This window comes from Centrocercus urophasianus, unplaced genomic scaffold (assembly GCF_019232065.1).
Source record: "Centrocercus urophasianus isolate 14NV4802_14NV808 unplaced genomic scaffold, USGS_Curo_1.0 seq_17, whole genome shotgun sequence".
In the NCBI taxonomy this organism is placed as follows: domain Eukaryota; kingdom Metazoa; phylum Chordata; class Aves; order Galliformes; family Phasianidae; genus Centrocercus; species Centrocercus urophasianus.
The window spans coordinates 7,110,082-7,126,114 of NW_024884722.1; the positions used below are offsets into that span (position 1 = coordinate 7,110,082).

The 16,033-nt window shown below is 34.1% G+C and overlaps 1 protein-coding gene across 5 annotated transcripts in view; it reads right to left on the reverse strand.

Moving 5' to 3' along the window:
• The window catches only part of ATRNL1 (attractin like 1), a 427,623-nt gene that overhangs the window by 289,648 nt on the left and 121,942 nt on the right, over window positions 1-16,033 (reverse strand). For all 5 annotated transcript variants that reach the window (XM_042818666.1, XM_042818665.1, XM_042818667.1 and 2 more), the window contains exon 20: window positions 2,471-2,564. In XM_042818666.1, the coding sequence (XP_042674600.1) occupies window positions 2,471-2,564 (94 nt within the window). The remainder of the gene's footprint in view (window positions 1-2,470; window positions 2,565-16,033) is intronic.

Genomic DNA, 16,033 nt, shown 5'->3' on the forward strand with positions numbered 1-16,033 from the left:
AGATGAAATGGCAAAAGAAAGGGAAAATCTTGCAAAGAATATTAAATACGGTTACCTCTAGTATTTTAAAACATTGTATATTTATTTTTTAACTTCGTGTTAGAAAAGCACAGCTCGATATACATATAAAAGCCTGCTTTAGTCAGCTTTCAGCAGCTACAATCTGTGTGTGTATGCTTGATAAAATTCTAATTAAGTTAATTTGTTTCATGATTATGGTCAACTTTCCCCCTACTGGAAAGCACAAAAGAGAATGCTGAGAGGAAACAATGGGGAATAGATTTACTCTACTATAAGCAAATAAAGCAGCAGTGCTATTAACAGAATGATGTCTTTTACTCAGAATGCTTTTACCTGTCTGTTTGGTGAGAGGGATTACACAGCTAGGAAGACGTTTTTACACCGGAGAGAACAGCTGGATGTTTCTAAACACATATTTTTTTCTCTGTACACCAAATAAACAGGATTTTCATGACAAAAAACAGTATTTCTTCTACCTCCTCAGAATCATGACAAAAAAATTGTCTGAAGCTCAGCATGATTAAAATGAGCAAGATATTAAATTTTCATTAAAAAAACCTGGATCTTTAAATGTTGTACTCTTAAATTTACCCTTCTTACAACTACATAAAAGACACTATGAAAAAAACACTAAAAATTATTTTCACTAACATTTCATTACAAAAGTCTTACAGATTTGTTTTCATGCATTGTTTTTGGTTGTTGTTTTTGTTTTTTAAATCAGCAAGTAAGAGCACACAATCTGCCAGTCCCAAGACAAAAACTGTTTTCTCTGCAGATTCTTACAGCTCTCACTCTGAGAAAAAAAAAAAATAGAAGTGTGGTAGGGTCTCCCTGATTTCCTAAAACCTCTGCCCCTAAGGCACAACATGTACCGCACCTGGCACACAGCTATAAAATCACAAGAGAGAAGGAGGAACAAAGGAAGGGAGAGAGAGAGGGAGATAACATGCAGCCCTGCGGCTAATGCTTTCTAATCAATAGGGTTCTTGACAGGAATATAAATCTAACTTTCACACAGCTAGAGTTTCAAACTTTCACAGAAATCCTTATTCTAGAAATTACATGGTTACAGGTTTGCTGCTAAGATTGCACAACAGTCCATCTAATAAGTGGAAAAAACAATTTTATCTAGACATGTGGAGAACAGTATTCACACTTTGTTTGAATCAAGAACATTTATAAAGTAATAAATATGAGTAAAGCACTGACTTAAAAATCTTCCTTACCTTTGAGACAACAACTGCGTATATACTCTGACAATATAATACGACACTTTCAAAACAGGTTTTGAACATAAGGGTTATTTTCTCCTGGATAATAGTTTTATATATTTTTTTAGAATCATATAATCACTTAGGTTGAAAAAAAACAAAACTCTAAGTTCATCAAGTCCAACTATTAGCATAGCACTGCCAAGCCTACCACTAAGAAACATCCCATCTATATGGCTTTTAAATAACTCCAGAGATGGTGACTCAATTGCTTTCCTGGGCAGCCTGTTTCAATGCTTCACAATCCTTTCAATAAAGTGTATCCTAATATCCAACCTAAACCTTTTCTGGAGCACCCTGAGGTCATTTTCTCTTGTCTAATCACTTGTTGACTCGGAGAAGAGACTAAGACCAACCCCTGGCTTTCTACAACCTCCTTTGATGTAGTTGTAGAGAGCGATGTCGCCCTTGAGCGTTTCCTCCAGGCTAAAAAGCACCAGTTCCCTCAGCTGCTCCTCAGAATTTTTATTATCCCTAAAGATTTATACCTTTAATGTTTATAAAACAAACTAACAAAAAACACAAACAAATACTAATTGGGTACCTCTGTGTATTAGATAGAATGAGTTGAAAGAAACATCCATAAATGTAAGGCTGTTCATAGTTAGTGTTATTTGTCCTGCTTAACAAGCTACTTCACTTCACTTGTTCCTTGTTCTTAGTCCTCTCTCTCTATCTCAAGCTGCAAACTCCTTCTCTAAGCAAAGACAATAAGTTGTTTGAATACAAAACACAGGAAACTACCTGTACATTACAGATCTACACAATCCGTTCTTCTGTATTCAGTGATGTGGAAAATCTTCTAAAATACTGTGTCCACATTCAGATGTTTCTAAAATTCTAAAAATCTAATTACTCTAGATCAATCCTGTAGATCATGTAGATCAAGATATTTGACAAACATGTTGAATATAATTACCAATTTTGCAGATATTTTTAAACTTAGTATCCACAAGGCGCATAAAAGAAGCTGTTTCCTTTTACAATACTTTAAAAATCGGTTACTGATGTTACAAAATGTTACTAAGATTTCTGATGTTGCTCTTTAAGAAGTGACTAAATAATACTGAACTTCAAAATACAAAGATTTTTTTATTATTATTATTTTTTTTTTTTAAGAGAAAAATATTACTATAGAATCACAATAATTTCAGGCTACATTTAATTGTACTCACAGTTGACACTGGTCTCCTTTGATGCCTTTAGTTGTACAGAAACATTTTCCCGTTTGCATGTGACAAATATTTGCATGTCCACTGCACGTGCAAGCTATAAAATCAAAAGGGGAGAATGTGATTTATTCACCCATATTGTACGTTATAAGTAATGAAATTTTCATTGATATTAATACCATATCAAAACACACTTCCTATGCACTATACAAAAAAATACTACTTCAATTACAATCCTTTGTGGAATATTTCGTACATTTAGTTTATTTTCTGTAGAGTTAAGAACTTTGTATGTGTCAATAGATGCTCTCCACCACAGATTATTGACAATTTAAAACCAGAAGTCTGAGAAGAGTCATTACAGTCAACCATTTTTATGTCCCTTTATAAAACACAGAACATTATCAACACATTCCTTCTAGACAAGATAAAATTCTGACCAATAGGAAAAGCAGTGGCAAAATTCCATTAATTTTAAACGTCAAACTACAGAAAACATTATTATAGTTGCACATTAAAATCTTAAATATATTTGGAACTCTTGAGAATATAAAGAACACTTTGAAATCATTCAAACAAAGACTGAACTAATACTACAGTTATGGTACACAACAGGAGTATTCTAGAAGCACACACACAAAAAAAGGCATCATTAAAAGCTCCTTAAGTTTGAACTGGAGGAGAATCATAATCAACACTCCACTCTAATGTTCTTATTTTAAACTCAGTGGCTGAAGTAAATCCATGGTGGCCTCTCCATTGCAACTCTTGCTGCCTGATTGATTCCCATCTCAGTTCAATCTTTTGTACTCCAAATTCTCCATTTTCTTTGCTTTTCCTTCTCATGTTTATGGGAAGGACTCTTTTGTTTATGTAATAATCCCTCTTCTGTACCCATGTGTACAAAACAATAACTTCCCTCTGGTAAATATAATTAAGTTCCCACATCACACTGGAATAATTATCTGCTAATATTCACACTATGTTTAAATACTTTCTTCAGTACAAAGCAACTCTGAACTTATCTTGATGATCATACTATCCTTTTACTGGTGTTTTCATTGCAACTAGGATAAAAGATTTAATATCTGGGTTCCTACTTGGGAGCAGATAACACTGACTGGTGACCTTTATATAATAGAAAAATATTTTCCATTTTATAATCCTAATATTGAAATGTAGTTTTTAATTTCTACCAGAGGATTTTAAACGTTCCTTTCCTAATACACAACGAATACAATTTCAATCCTGTCCACGGCAGGGGTTTGGAACTAAATGATCTCTGAGGTCCCTTCCAACCCAAACCATCTATGATTCTATTGATGTGGATGTGTCCCTTTTCACACATACTATAATGCCTGTTCCCACTGAAGACAAACAGGAAAAAAAGGTTAACCAGACTTGAACCACAGGTATCATTGACAAAACTTGTTAATTAGCCTGCTACAGCAGGCTAGGAAGAAAGGAGTTCCTCTTAAAAGATACTACAAACTATCCTTTATCTTCCAGAAGCATTCTAGAGCTGCTTTTCCATCTAAGTTATAGTTGTGACCACCAAGGAAAATGGGAACCGAAGTAATATAGGAAGAATTAACAGCTCTGGATGAAGACCTGATTTTGCAGTCACTACTGTTCATAGCATGAATTACCAATAGCCATGAGGTTACCTATCCATTCAAAAAAAAAAATGACACGAATTCTAAAGCTTCTTAGAGTCTGCATATTAGGCCTATAAAATTGTCTGAAGTGTCTGAATATCAGACCAGTGTTCTCCATTCAAGTTAAGTACCCTGAAAGTATGATCTTGATCCTCCCTCCACAATAAATGGTCACTGAAGTTATACTCTCTATAATCAATTACATTTTCCTAAATCCTTTCATGCTTTCCTCTCTTCATTAATGACTATTTATACACTTCTAAGATAGAAAAGCCTGTTCTCAAAAGTTAATTTGAATAGTATAAAATCCTTGCCATACTGTCAATGAAAAACAAAGGAATATAGTCTTTACAGCTCATTCTGCTTAAGGTTAATTACTATTAATAACAAAGCACCAGTACAAGACAAAACAAGAATTACAAAGGAGCCAAAATGCTGCATTCCAGATGAAATTCCAAAAGCTGTCAATATGTTGACAAATTCAGAAGATACTGACAGTGAATGTTAATTAGTTCTATAATTACTGATAACTTTATAGGAAGTAAACCACAAATGTGGAAGTGGAACTTCATTGCTTTAAGCAGCCTTTATTCAGCAAAAGTTTTTATACACAGAATTATAAAATCTTTTAGATATTATTAATCCTTATCATCTTGAAAAAAAATGATAAAATGAAGTGTCTATTGTGAAAATATATGAGAAACTTTACTTCAGCAGCTCTGATAGGACTTGTATACTCAAACCACAGAATTACTGATAAAGAAAAATTATCATTGCTATTCATCCCCAGGGATATCCAAATCAAATCAGCACCTGTATACTCCACTTTAGTGTATTATGTGCTCACTCACACAGGAGTCCACAGATGCACCCCTCTCCAATCAGACACACATCTACTTCCATTTAAACTGCATCACATTTTAGTTTCTGCACTCTGCCCTTCCTCTAGAGTTTCCTGGATTTATACTGGAGAATTGTCAAAGGTAAATAGCTGATGGAACCATGAAGTCATATCTAAAGTTTGATCTCTGTGCATTCGCAATATAAACATGCTCGTAAGGGTCGCATTTATAGCTTGGTCTCTCTTTCTAGAAAAACAAATGGAGCTGCTCTACCTCATCTACATTCTTGTGCCACATATAAAAAGTTTATATGGTGCTAAGATTGGTATGGTTGAAAAGGCATAAGGAAAGAGAAGTCGAGAAGTCACAGAACTTTGCTTCCTGGACCCTCATGAGTAAAAATAAATAAATGAAAGAAAAAGAAAAAACCCTAGTTATGACTAGCTAATTTTCTTCTATTGCAAGATGAACAACAATTACTCTCACTAATCAAATTCCTAGTAATTTAACTGTTCCCTAGATAATACCTTGAAAAAGGACATCATGAGCTAATCACTTTTACATTAGTTTTAAAATCTCATCTGGACAAATTTTGTTTAAGAGAATTAAATGCATATTTTAATCTCAAGCTTGCAAGTCTTTGATGAAAAGTGGATTCCTACCGACCCACGGATCTCAACCTGACAAGTAAATCTAAGCAAAATACATATAAACATATATGAGTATGTTATCAAACAACTGAAATAGGAGAAGCAGCATGACATTAGAGGACATGCAGTGCGAAAAAAATTTGAGATATTACCTTTGAACCTCGCTGCAGATTTTTCCATTGGCCTACTTACGAATAACATAAAAGAAATTATGAGTTTTGTATATGAACCATGCCTACTAATTAATAATCACAGAATCACAGAATGGCCAGGGTTGGAAGGGACCTCAAGGATCATGAATCTCCAACCCCCCTGCCACATGCAGGGCCACCAACCTCCACATTTAATGCTAAACCAGGCTGCCCAGGGCCCTCATCCAACCTGGCCTTGAACACCTCCAAGGTCGGGGCATCCACAACCTCTCTGGGCAGCCTATTCCAGTATCTCACCACTCTCTGGGTAAAGAATTTCCCTCTGATGTCCAACCTAAAATATAAATAAACTGCAACCTAAAGCACCATTTGATTTCAAAGTCATTAAGTCACAAGCTACAAAATCTAAAACAATACCACTTTACTGATAAAGATATTAACTAAACCCTTGCCCATGATTCCATGTCTATATTGGAAATGCCAATGCAGGAAAAAACAATAACCAGAAACACAGTACTTATCAGGTAAGAATGCTTGAACTTCAGCATACCCATTCAAGCTCCTGACTCAAAGATTATTCATTATGTACTGTATGCATTTTCAATACGCTAATCACACCTGTAGGATACATATATGAAGAGAAATGATAGTATATCGTTGTCTTCTCCTCATTCTCTATTTCATTTCTCACACAGTGCTGAGAGTTTTTATTGAAATTCAAAATAAATGCCAGCTGCTACCTATTACATCTTCTGAAATAAATTTCAGTCCACAAATCTCAGAGTAACTTGTTATCAATGCATCCATTCCTTTTTGTTCTAGGTACTGATTGATACAGCTTAGAAATTCAGTCCTCAGTAGCTACTGGAAATGATCCCCAACACCAACTGTCAAGATGTAACATCCTATGCTTCTGAAACCAGTGTCCCAGTTGGGTTTGTATCATAGAATGGCTTTGCAGTCTGTCAAAGTAATTTCATAGGATCTTCCAACCTCAGGCTGTCTGTAACTATGACTCTACAAGCTCACCTCAAGGATCCCGGCTACTTAGAGCTGTTCTGTGCTATCCTTTGTGACATCCAGCTATCCTGTGATATTTGTTCAATCCATGTTTTACTAAACACCCATTGGACAGTTTTACTAAACATTGTACCCTACAGATGTGTAACACCATTGCAACAGTGCAACCTATTGCACTGCTGTAATGCACACATACACCCTGTTGCTACCTAGGAAAGGAGCACAGAGATGAGCTCAGCTTCAGGGATCTTTTCATACTACTGCCGGCATCTGACAAACTTTATTTGCTCCATCATTAAAAACCTTAACATAGAACTCCTCTAACAGAAAACTTATGATTTTTTTTTTTTAATAAGTATGTATCAAACAACAGAAATATTGTGATTCAAGCTTTGACAATGCAAAAGAAGTGCTCTCCTCTCCAACTTAGGTTTATGTTACGCATACAGGCTTTTCCTTTAACAATTATTTTAAAGCCTGAGCTATCATGCAAAAAATTATTAATAATTAAAGGTTAAAAAGATACAAAACTTATACACCTGCTTGAAATAGAGTTTTAACACATTTTTATCTTTATTTCACATATTAACTGAAATAACATTAGTTTTGAAACCAGCAACTACTTTTCTTAAAAAAAGGCAATAGGCAATTCCTACTCTATTTTAAGCAAATAGCATTTCACAGTACTGTTTTGTGTAAGATGCAATTCTAATTAAACAGGAAAGTTGTATGAAAATAAAACAGCAGACTAAATCCATGCTGTAAAACCAGGGGCCTACAGAATTTATTAAATAATAAATCCACAGCACAATTGATTCTGACTTGCTAGCTCAGCACCTAAGCATCCCTGCTTATGCTGACAACCAAAGAATGCCCATCACCATTTCCATGAAGTACGCATTTTAGACAATTGAATTTAAAAACCTTTATTGTTTAGCCTCCATCTGACACGCAGCTGCAAGAGGAAGTTCTCTCTGAAATGGAGCTCACTACAAATGGTACTTTAACTTGAACTTGATCTGTTTGTTTATTTCTAAGATTACCAAAGCAGGAGCTGTCCATGCATATCTTCTTTAAGATGCCCTAGAGACTTTGTTTGTTTTTTTTTTAAAGGAAAGCTATGAACAATAAAAGTGTTGAAAAAGTGATATTGAAAAGGACTGCTGTCCTTTAGTAAGTCCTCCAAAAAGTATACACAGGTCAAATGCAACTATCATTCCACAATGGCATGTTTAACTTCCATGATGAGGCAGTCTTATTAGCACTGTATGACTAACTTTATTTTCACTCTTCATGGTTTGTCCTGTGATTTTACTTTCACTGGTCTCACGCCCACTTCTTTCTTACAGTACAATAAACAGCATGTGCATTGATGCAGTTTCAAGAATTGTACTTTGTAGTCACCCAACAGAGGGAAAAGGGAAAAGGAAAGATGTACATTTTAAGAATTGTACAGGTAGGATATGGCTTCTGTATATGGTATGCAGAAACTCTACAAAAATTAAAATCACTTATATAACACATACAGCATCATTTAAAGCAAGGTCAGCTATCCCCAACAAGCATAAAATCTAGGTCAATTTTCTAAATAAACACTAGATAAAATATTGTTCTGGAAAAGAAAAATATTCCCAGTCACTCAGACAGACATATTTTGTGAAATTAGACACTCCTCAGAATATGGCACTTTTTTTCAATACGCACCAAATTTCTTCTCTCAACTGCAGTGCACTCTACCTAACAGACCCAGGAATGTATCTGTTCTGAGCAGTTACAGGAATGCTCGTGGTCCCATTTAAAAGAAAAGAAAAAAAAAAAAAAAAAACTTGCCCAAACCTGAATGTGATTTAACTTCTTTTCTGGTGTTTACAGTCACAGCAAAACACTGTCAGACCGTGGCTTAAAACTACCAAACTGATCTGATCTGGCTACCAATAAGGTGATTATTTGTTTCCTGACAAACAATGCTGTGACATGCAATAAACAATATAGAAAGAACAAGGGAAGTTTCCTTAGCTAAATATTTCATCTAGGAAGCAGGAAACAAGTTTATTTTCTCTTCCAGGAACTGAAAGGTATTTTGGTTAAACCAACACTACCCAATGACAAGTTTCTCCCTTTTTTCTTAATCCATTTTTACACTTTGACAACATCACTCTGCAGTACCCGTATTTCATTATTGCTTCTGTTTAAAGCAAGTACCCCTAAAATTGAATTGATTTTTTAATTTTTAACATTTGTAATAAATCTTTCTCAAACAATCATAATAAATGTCTTTAATTGTCAGCAGCTAATACTATAAAGCAGCTTAAAAAATAACTTTTTTTTATAAATAAGAAAAACTCAAAAGAGAAGACTAATACTGAAAGAAAAGACCATTTTTCTAGTTATTAACTGAACAGTCTTCAGTAATTAATGAGTGTCTGGTTGTGTTTCTTTCATGCTAATACCATTTAAATATTTTCGTGGGAATAGAATACAGAATTTCTATATCTTGTTCCATGAGAACTCACAGAATAGTATCAACTTAATTTTTCAAATGTTAATCTGTGAAGAATATGAACTTATTTTAAACGTAAACTGAAATATTCCGCATGGAAAAATTAAAGTACTTTATTTGCAGAAAAATTAACATATCCTATGTATGGCTTTCCCTTTAATTCTTGCCACTCATTCTTTTTTAAATAAAGTATAATACATTATTACAAATAGCCTTCAAATTCAATTTCACAATGGGTTCAACAGTGAGTTTTGTTATTCAGGTGAAAAATAGAATTCTGCATCAGATGTGTAGGATTGCTTCTTCAAACATGCAAATATTTTGATATGTTTCTTTCACATGCCTACAAGATTAAAAAATACTATTTCTTGAATTACTCTTCCTTTACTTGATTGTTAAGAGATTTTTCACATGAATACATAAGCTAAAATTAGGGCTGCTGAAATATGAGTATTTTCAGATGCAGAAGACTGAAGACTAGGTTTAGTAAAAACTAAAACCAAAGGATTTTTTGTTTTCTTGTGGTTTTGTTTGTTAGGTTTTTTTGCTTATTATGGAAAGACAAAAATTGATAATTTTGGATGCTCTCATTGTTTTCTGCCCTCTATGTGATGTGGTTAACAAGACTTTTTCAGATACCCGAGGCTTCATAAGTTTAACCAAAAAAAAAAATCTTAGAAAAAATAGCTGCCTCTATATTAATGATTTTGAAAATTTGATGAAAGGAAGTTTTTGGCCAAAAGACTACTCTTATTCCCTCTCTGAGGGAATAACTTCCTAAATTATAACAGAAAAAAAATCAAAGATTATTATAAGGCAGCATGAAAAACAAAACAATTTAAACCACTCAGTAACTATTCACAGTGGCTTTAAATGTAAAAAAAATTATTCCAATCCAAGAAGAAAAACAACTAAAATCAACAACTGGTGATTGCAACTATTTGTGTGTATTTGGTCATTCAGGATAAAAGCCCAAAGAAGGGAAATGTGTTACGCAATTTAGCAGACAAAAAATGGAACAAAATGTAAAGAAGTCAGCTAATCATTTCTGTATTAGCCATTAGGAGGTATAAAATACTGCTGATTTTTAATGCATTTTAATGCATTTTTTTTTCCTCTTAAATAACGAATGTTGTCTGCCATTGTAAGGTATTGCATTTACCACTCAGGAAATGAAGGCAGAATTAACTGCAATCAAACAGAAATGCCATTACAGGAGTTTCAGTTTTTTTAAATCTTCATTCTACCAGTTGCAAAATGATAAAAAATTTGATAGCCTTAAAAGAATCTACTATTTCAACAGCCTAGGACATTTTCAAGAGCCTTATGGACTGGAATAACCACCTCTAAGCATGACAACTTCTTGCCTCTTCATATCCTTGTAGCATACTCAAGTGCAGGGATTCAAGCCAGCAACTCCGTTTTCTTGTTATAGTGGGATTGATTGACTGTCATACCTCTGATTGATGTGTAATCTCTGATCTGATTTTAAATAATGGGCATAAATATAAAAATAAATTCATACAATGAAAAATTAAATATGAAAATATAAGAATGTAAAGGAACTCGTTCATCACTGCCAGAAACTAGGTTATGCAATGACATGCAGGAGGACATGAATACCATTTATAAGACTTGAGAAGCTTTGAGAAACAGATAAACACAGAGATAAAGAAATCAAATTATTGTATTTCTACAATACATATAAAACTAATAAGGCATCATTAACTCCTGAGTTTTCATGCTTAAATAGTGAGTAGGTACAAAAGTCTGCTAATTAAACAGATAAAGATAGCACAAGTTATTACTATATTTTTTACTACTATTTCCGATATTATTGCATCACAGGCCTCCAAAAAGCTTAGTTTAACATGATGAAATATTCAGCTGTGATGAGCTACCCTCAGCTGGTCACCATCTCCCCACAAAGCTGATCTCTCACTTCTCCTCCTCAGGGAGAAAGGTATTGAAAGTAAGATGAAAATCTCATCACAGGAAAATTCTACTTGACTTGGGGAAGAATAATTTCATTTATTGTCCATCAATAACAGAGTAGGTAGAGAATGACAAAATGAAAAATTCTTGCCTTCTGCCCCAAGACAGACAGGAAATGGGAGTTCATGGTGCTTCATCTCTGCCACTCCATATTCCTCGATGTTTTAAAAGCTCAGCAATAAAAAATGGGTAGGGCAGGAGATGGGCACTGGGAGCTGATCATTACCAGACTGAGTATTAGCCCTCTTCTGGCAGGAGCTGAGTGATTGCTTTTGCATCACTTGTGGGTTTTGGTTGTTGAGGGGTTTTTTGGCAAGGTTTATTTTGAATTTAGTTTACAGAATACAAATGCATCTACAAAAAGGTTCCAACTTCTACCCAAATTTTTGCTTTTAATTTGCCTTTAACTTTGTTGAAAAACATACTTTATAATACAGATCTAATATACAACAAACAGAATTATATATACACAATGATTAACATTATATTGAAAAAGCTTGCTTAGCATAATTTGCTTCAAAGCCAAAGAAAATTGAAACAGGAATTTTTTACATGATGTTTTTCATCATTCCTCAACTAACTTTTTCTTATGGTACTCTGCCTTTCTTCTGCTTACTTAGAATACATTTTGATTGGATTTAATTCAATTTAAATTCATAGCTAAACCCAAGTATGGGCATTTTATTCACTCTGTATTCAGATTATCTTGAGTAATGTTCAATAAACAAGATTCACAAGATCCTACAGGAAGAAAATAAATTTTCAAATCACATTTGGTGGAAAGGTCTTAAAAAGTGCTTATTCTAACAAACTCTCTACAAAAAGTAATATTGAGAGTTTCTCCTGAATATCTTATTGTGCAACAATCTCGTGTTATTATCTTTCATAGGCAGTAAGCCTTCTACCTACTACTAAAAACAAATTCCAGTGTTTTAGTTAATAAGTGTGTTTATTCTGTAATAATCATAATTGGCAAAATTATCTCCATTCTACACTCCTAAAAAAAAAAAAAAGAAAGAAAGAAAAAGCAACTCAAAGATACTGAAACAAAGATACATGACAAAAAGTGGAACTGCATATCTCTTAAAACTTTTTCCATTTCCATTTTCTAGCACTGGAGACGGTCTGACTTACTACAATGTGAATCTGTACATTACACTGTAGACTTTTTTCACTAATTTGCAACATTTATTCACTTTTATACAAAATGACTTGATTCACATAGAGTCTTGGGAAGGGTATCATAAGCCTCCAATCAACTGAATATCTGCTGATTAAGTGAATGACTACAGAGTGTCTATACTCAAAGATGTTAGCAATTTTTTACTGTACAGATCAGGAATATTGTTCCTCCACAATTTGAGCAATGTGATGCCAAAAAATAAGATCTTTAAAGTATCAGTGTATTCCATAAATACATTTCTCTATACGCTAGACAGCAAAATGGCTGAACAGAAAAAAACTGAATAAAAATTCTGTATTCCAAGTTGCCATGTCATTTTCTAAATGCATCAAAACTTCCGTCAAGCCATGTTCCTTCCTACTTCTACTGTAGAATGTACAGAAGAAAATGCTTTTGATATTGTTACTGTAGCTAGTCAAAGATATTGTGTTCAATATTTGTTAATTTTTACAGCAAATAATATTTGGAAGTATTTTGTCCTTATTTTCAGTCCTACTTTACAAAGGACTTGAGTTTCCAGACTCCACTGTAGAAGACTAAAATTAAAGCTGCCTACAACACTAGGGTTCATCTACTCACCTCTTTTCAAATATCATACTAAACACTGAGTATCACTTCCACATGAGTTCCAATAAAAGCCCATAATCCAAACACTACATACCGACAGAGCTTATTCCTGTGCCCCAACAGTTTTATAACAGTGCAGGCGCTGACCTCTGCAAACAACATTAGGCAAAAATACCCAATCTGCAGGCCCTGCGCAGAGGCAGTCACTATGAAACAGGAACAAATATTTCAGAGTAACACGACCTGACAGTAAATATCTTATACCACTTTACATGGTATTTTCCTCTTAGGCCTGTGCTATGTGCGAGGGACATCTGTGAACGCACGCACAAACCTAGTACAATACTGGCTGCTGCTATCACAGCCAGCCGAAAAGCATCAAACAGCAGTAATTACAAACCAGATTACAGTTGATCAAAAACTACGGGATCCCTATTCATATTAACTGAAGTCACACAGTTGGACACGTCACGCCTTCCTCATTTTGATAATCTAGATAAAACAGAAAGCCTACACTGAAAATGTATCATTTTTTTCAGTCAATTAACAATAATCTATATGCTATTTATTATGAAAATAGATGTCTAATTTATTATGAAACTAACTATTTAACTCTAGTTTAATTTTAATTTGCCTGACTACAAGAAGCCATTTTATGTGATCACCAGACTCAATGGAAGGAAAGACTGATGACTGCTTGAGGGCCAGAATTAAGATGTTCTATTTGAAATTTGTGACTTCTTCACATAATCATTGCATATAGAAATTCATTTTGTTATATTAATTTGAACTAGGAACATCTGTCTTTTTCTTCTAAATAATACATGACATATGTATTATTTAGAAATAAAAGAAATCATTCTTCACTAAATTAATGGCTAAGATCAGCAGCCTCTGAGCTATTAAAACCAACTACGACTACAGCTTAAATGAAAAACATGCATGTAAGCACTTCATCACCTTGCATTCTTAGTAGCAGGAAAAGTCAATTGAAATAAACAAAGACATGAACACAAGTACTTAAACTAGTTTAATAATTTTAATCCAACTAGATGCATATAATTTTATAAAAGTTGTATGAAATGACTGATTCCTTGTCTTTCTTTAAAATGTCTTATGAAGTTTGTATATTTTATTTCTTTGATTATCTTAGTTTATAATAATTCCTACATATTTTCCTCAAAATGACAGTCAATATGGCTGTTCCTTGCTGAAAACTGCTGTTAACAGATGTTGGAAGTGATACCAGCGATGGAATTCAGTGGCTGAGAAAGCTTCAAGGGCAGGTTACAAAATGAGATTTCAGTACTAAGACATCAGGATTACAGTTTTGGGAGAGAAACTCACTCCTCAGAGTCTGACACCGAAACTCCCCAAAAAGCACACAGGTTAGCCGGCTCTGACTCCCGATGGTTTCATCTGTATTAAGGAACTATAGTTTTGAATCCCCTGACTCTCAGGACAGAAAGCACTGGATCTTTCAATTGCAGCTGCTTCTTGGACCATCATAAAGAAAATGTTAAGTGTTGCAAAGGTTGCTATTCCTGAACTATAAAATGTTAGACAGTGCCAGAGGAAAAGCAATGTCCAAGTCTAGCTATCTATCACAGGTAGAACCAAGGGGACATTTGCAATTACCTGCCATGAGTCCAACGTTTTCTTAATTTTCATAGACACCAGAAGTAATGACTTCTGCCTCTCCTGAGACTCTTCTACAAAAAATGTATCACTCAATAGAAGCCACTCAGCAGAATGATCATATTCTTTGAGTAGAAGAACTTCAACAACATGGATTTCCCTTCTGCTACTAAAGATACAACCTTTCATAAGTATTCATAAGCAACAAACATGTTTTACTTCTTTTAACGAGTAGAAATAAAAATAATCAGAAATTATTTCTAGATAAATGTTTTACTGCCTGGATAAGTTCATCCTCTTCAAGATACCTTAAAGCTAGGAACTCAATCTGAAATTTAAGTCCTATATAATAAAAATCCAGAGTTGTATATGGGTGTATGTATATACACACATATACACAGTCATACCTATATAGAAGCATTTATATAAAAACAAGAGAAAAGTGCCAAGCTACACAATGCATAAAAGAGCAGACGATGCACAAGGTGCTCTCTCTCCCTCCAAGACAGATGTTTCAGAACAGCAGAACAACAGCTGTGCCCTCCCTTCACATTCCAGGCTCTAAATGAACATGGAAGTTACCCAAACCTTTCACCTGGCTCCAGCAGATGCTACCAACCCAGTGCACTTTCACAAGAATCACATTCACTTACATTAATTGTCTTACGATCTGATAAAAATCTTTTCAAACAGAATGATTACAAATCAAATCGAGGAGGAAGCTGTTGTGTTTGATGTTGAAATTTTCAACTGTACAACAGCAGAGATGACAACAGACCTGTAATACTACAGGCTCACTTAAACTTTATCCATGCCGCCTGTCTGGGTAAGAGGATTTTGCAAAAGGCTCATTAGCATTTTCAACATCACGTCTTTTAAGGTTGATCAGAGAGAGAGAGCAGTGGGAGTTAAAACACAATGTTCCCAATGTGCTGGAACTCACAGCTTCACTCCTACTGTAAAAGCAACAGCAATAGTAGTGCAATTATGGGAAAACTGAACACTGTTTGGGATGTTATCACCTTAGGAAAAATGGCAATACAGCAGAGAGCTTACGTTATCTTATTATTAAATGTATTATATATTCACAGTATGTGTCATGTGTTAGTATATAGAACTCTCTCCTGGCATCTCATACATTTAAAGAATAATTTCAGAAATATCTTGCATAAAGCAAATGACAACATGATAAGCAGTTAGAGTATTTTTATTTTTTTAACGTTATCAAGCAAGTGGATGATTAATAAGTTTGAAAATAATGCTCAACATTTTTTGCCAAGACAACATAAATTTGTTTCAAGCAATTTCTTATACTGCTTTCTTCTGTTATTTCACATTGCAGTCTTTAGTACAAACCCTAC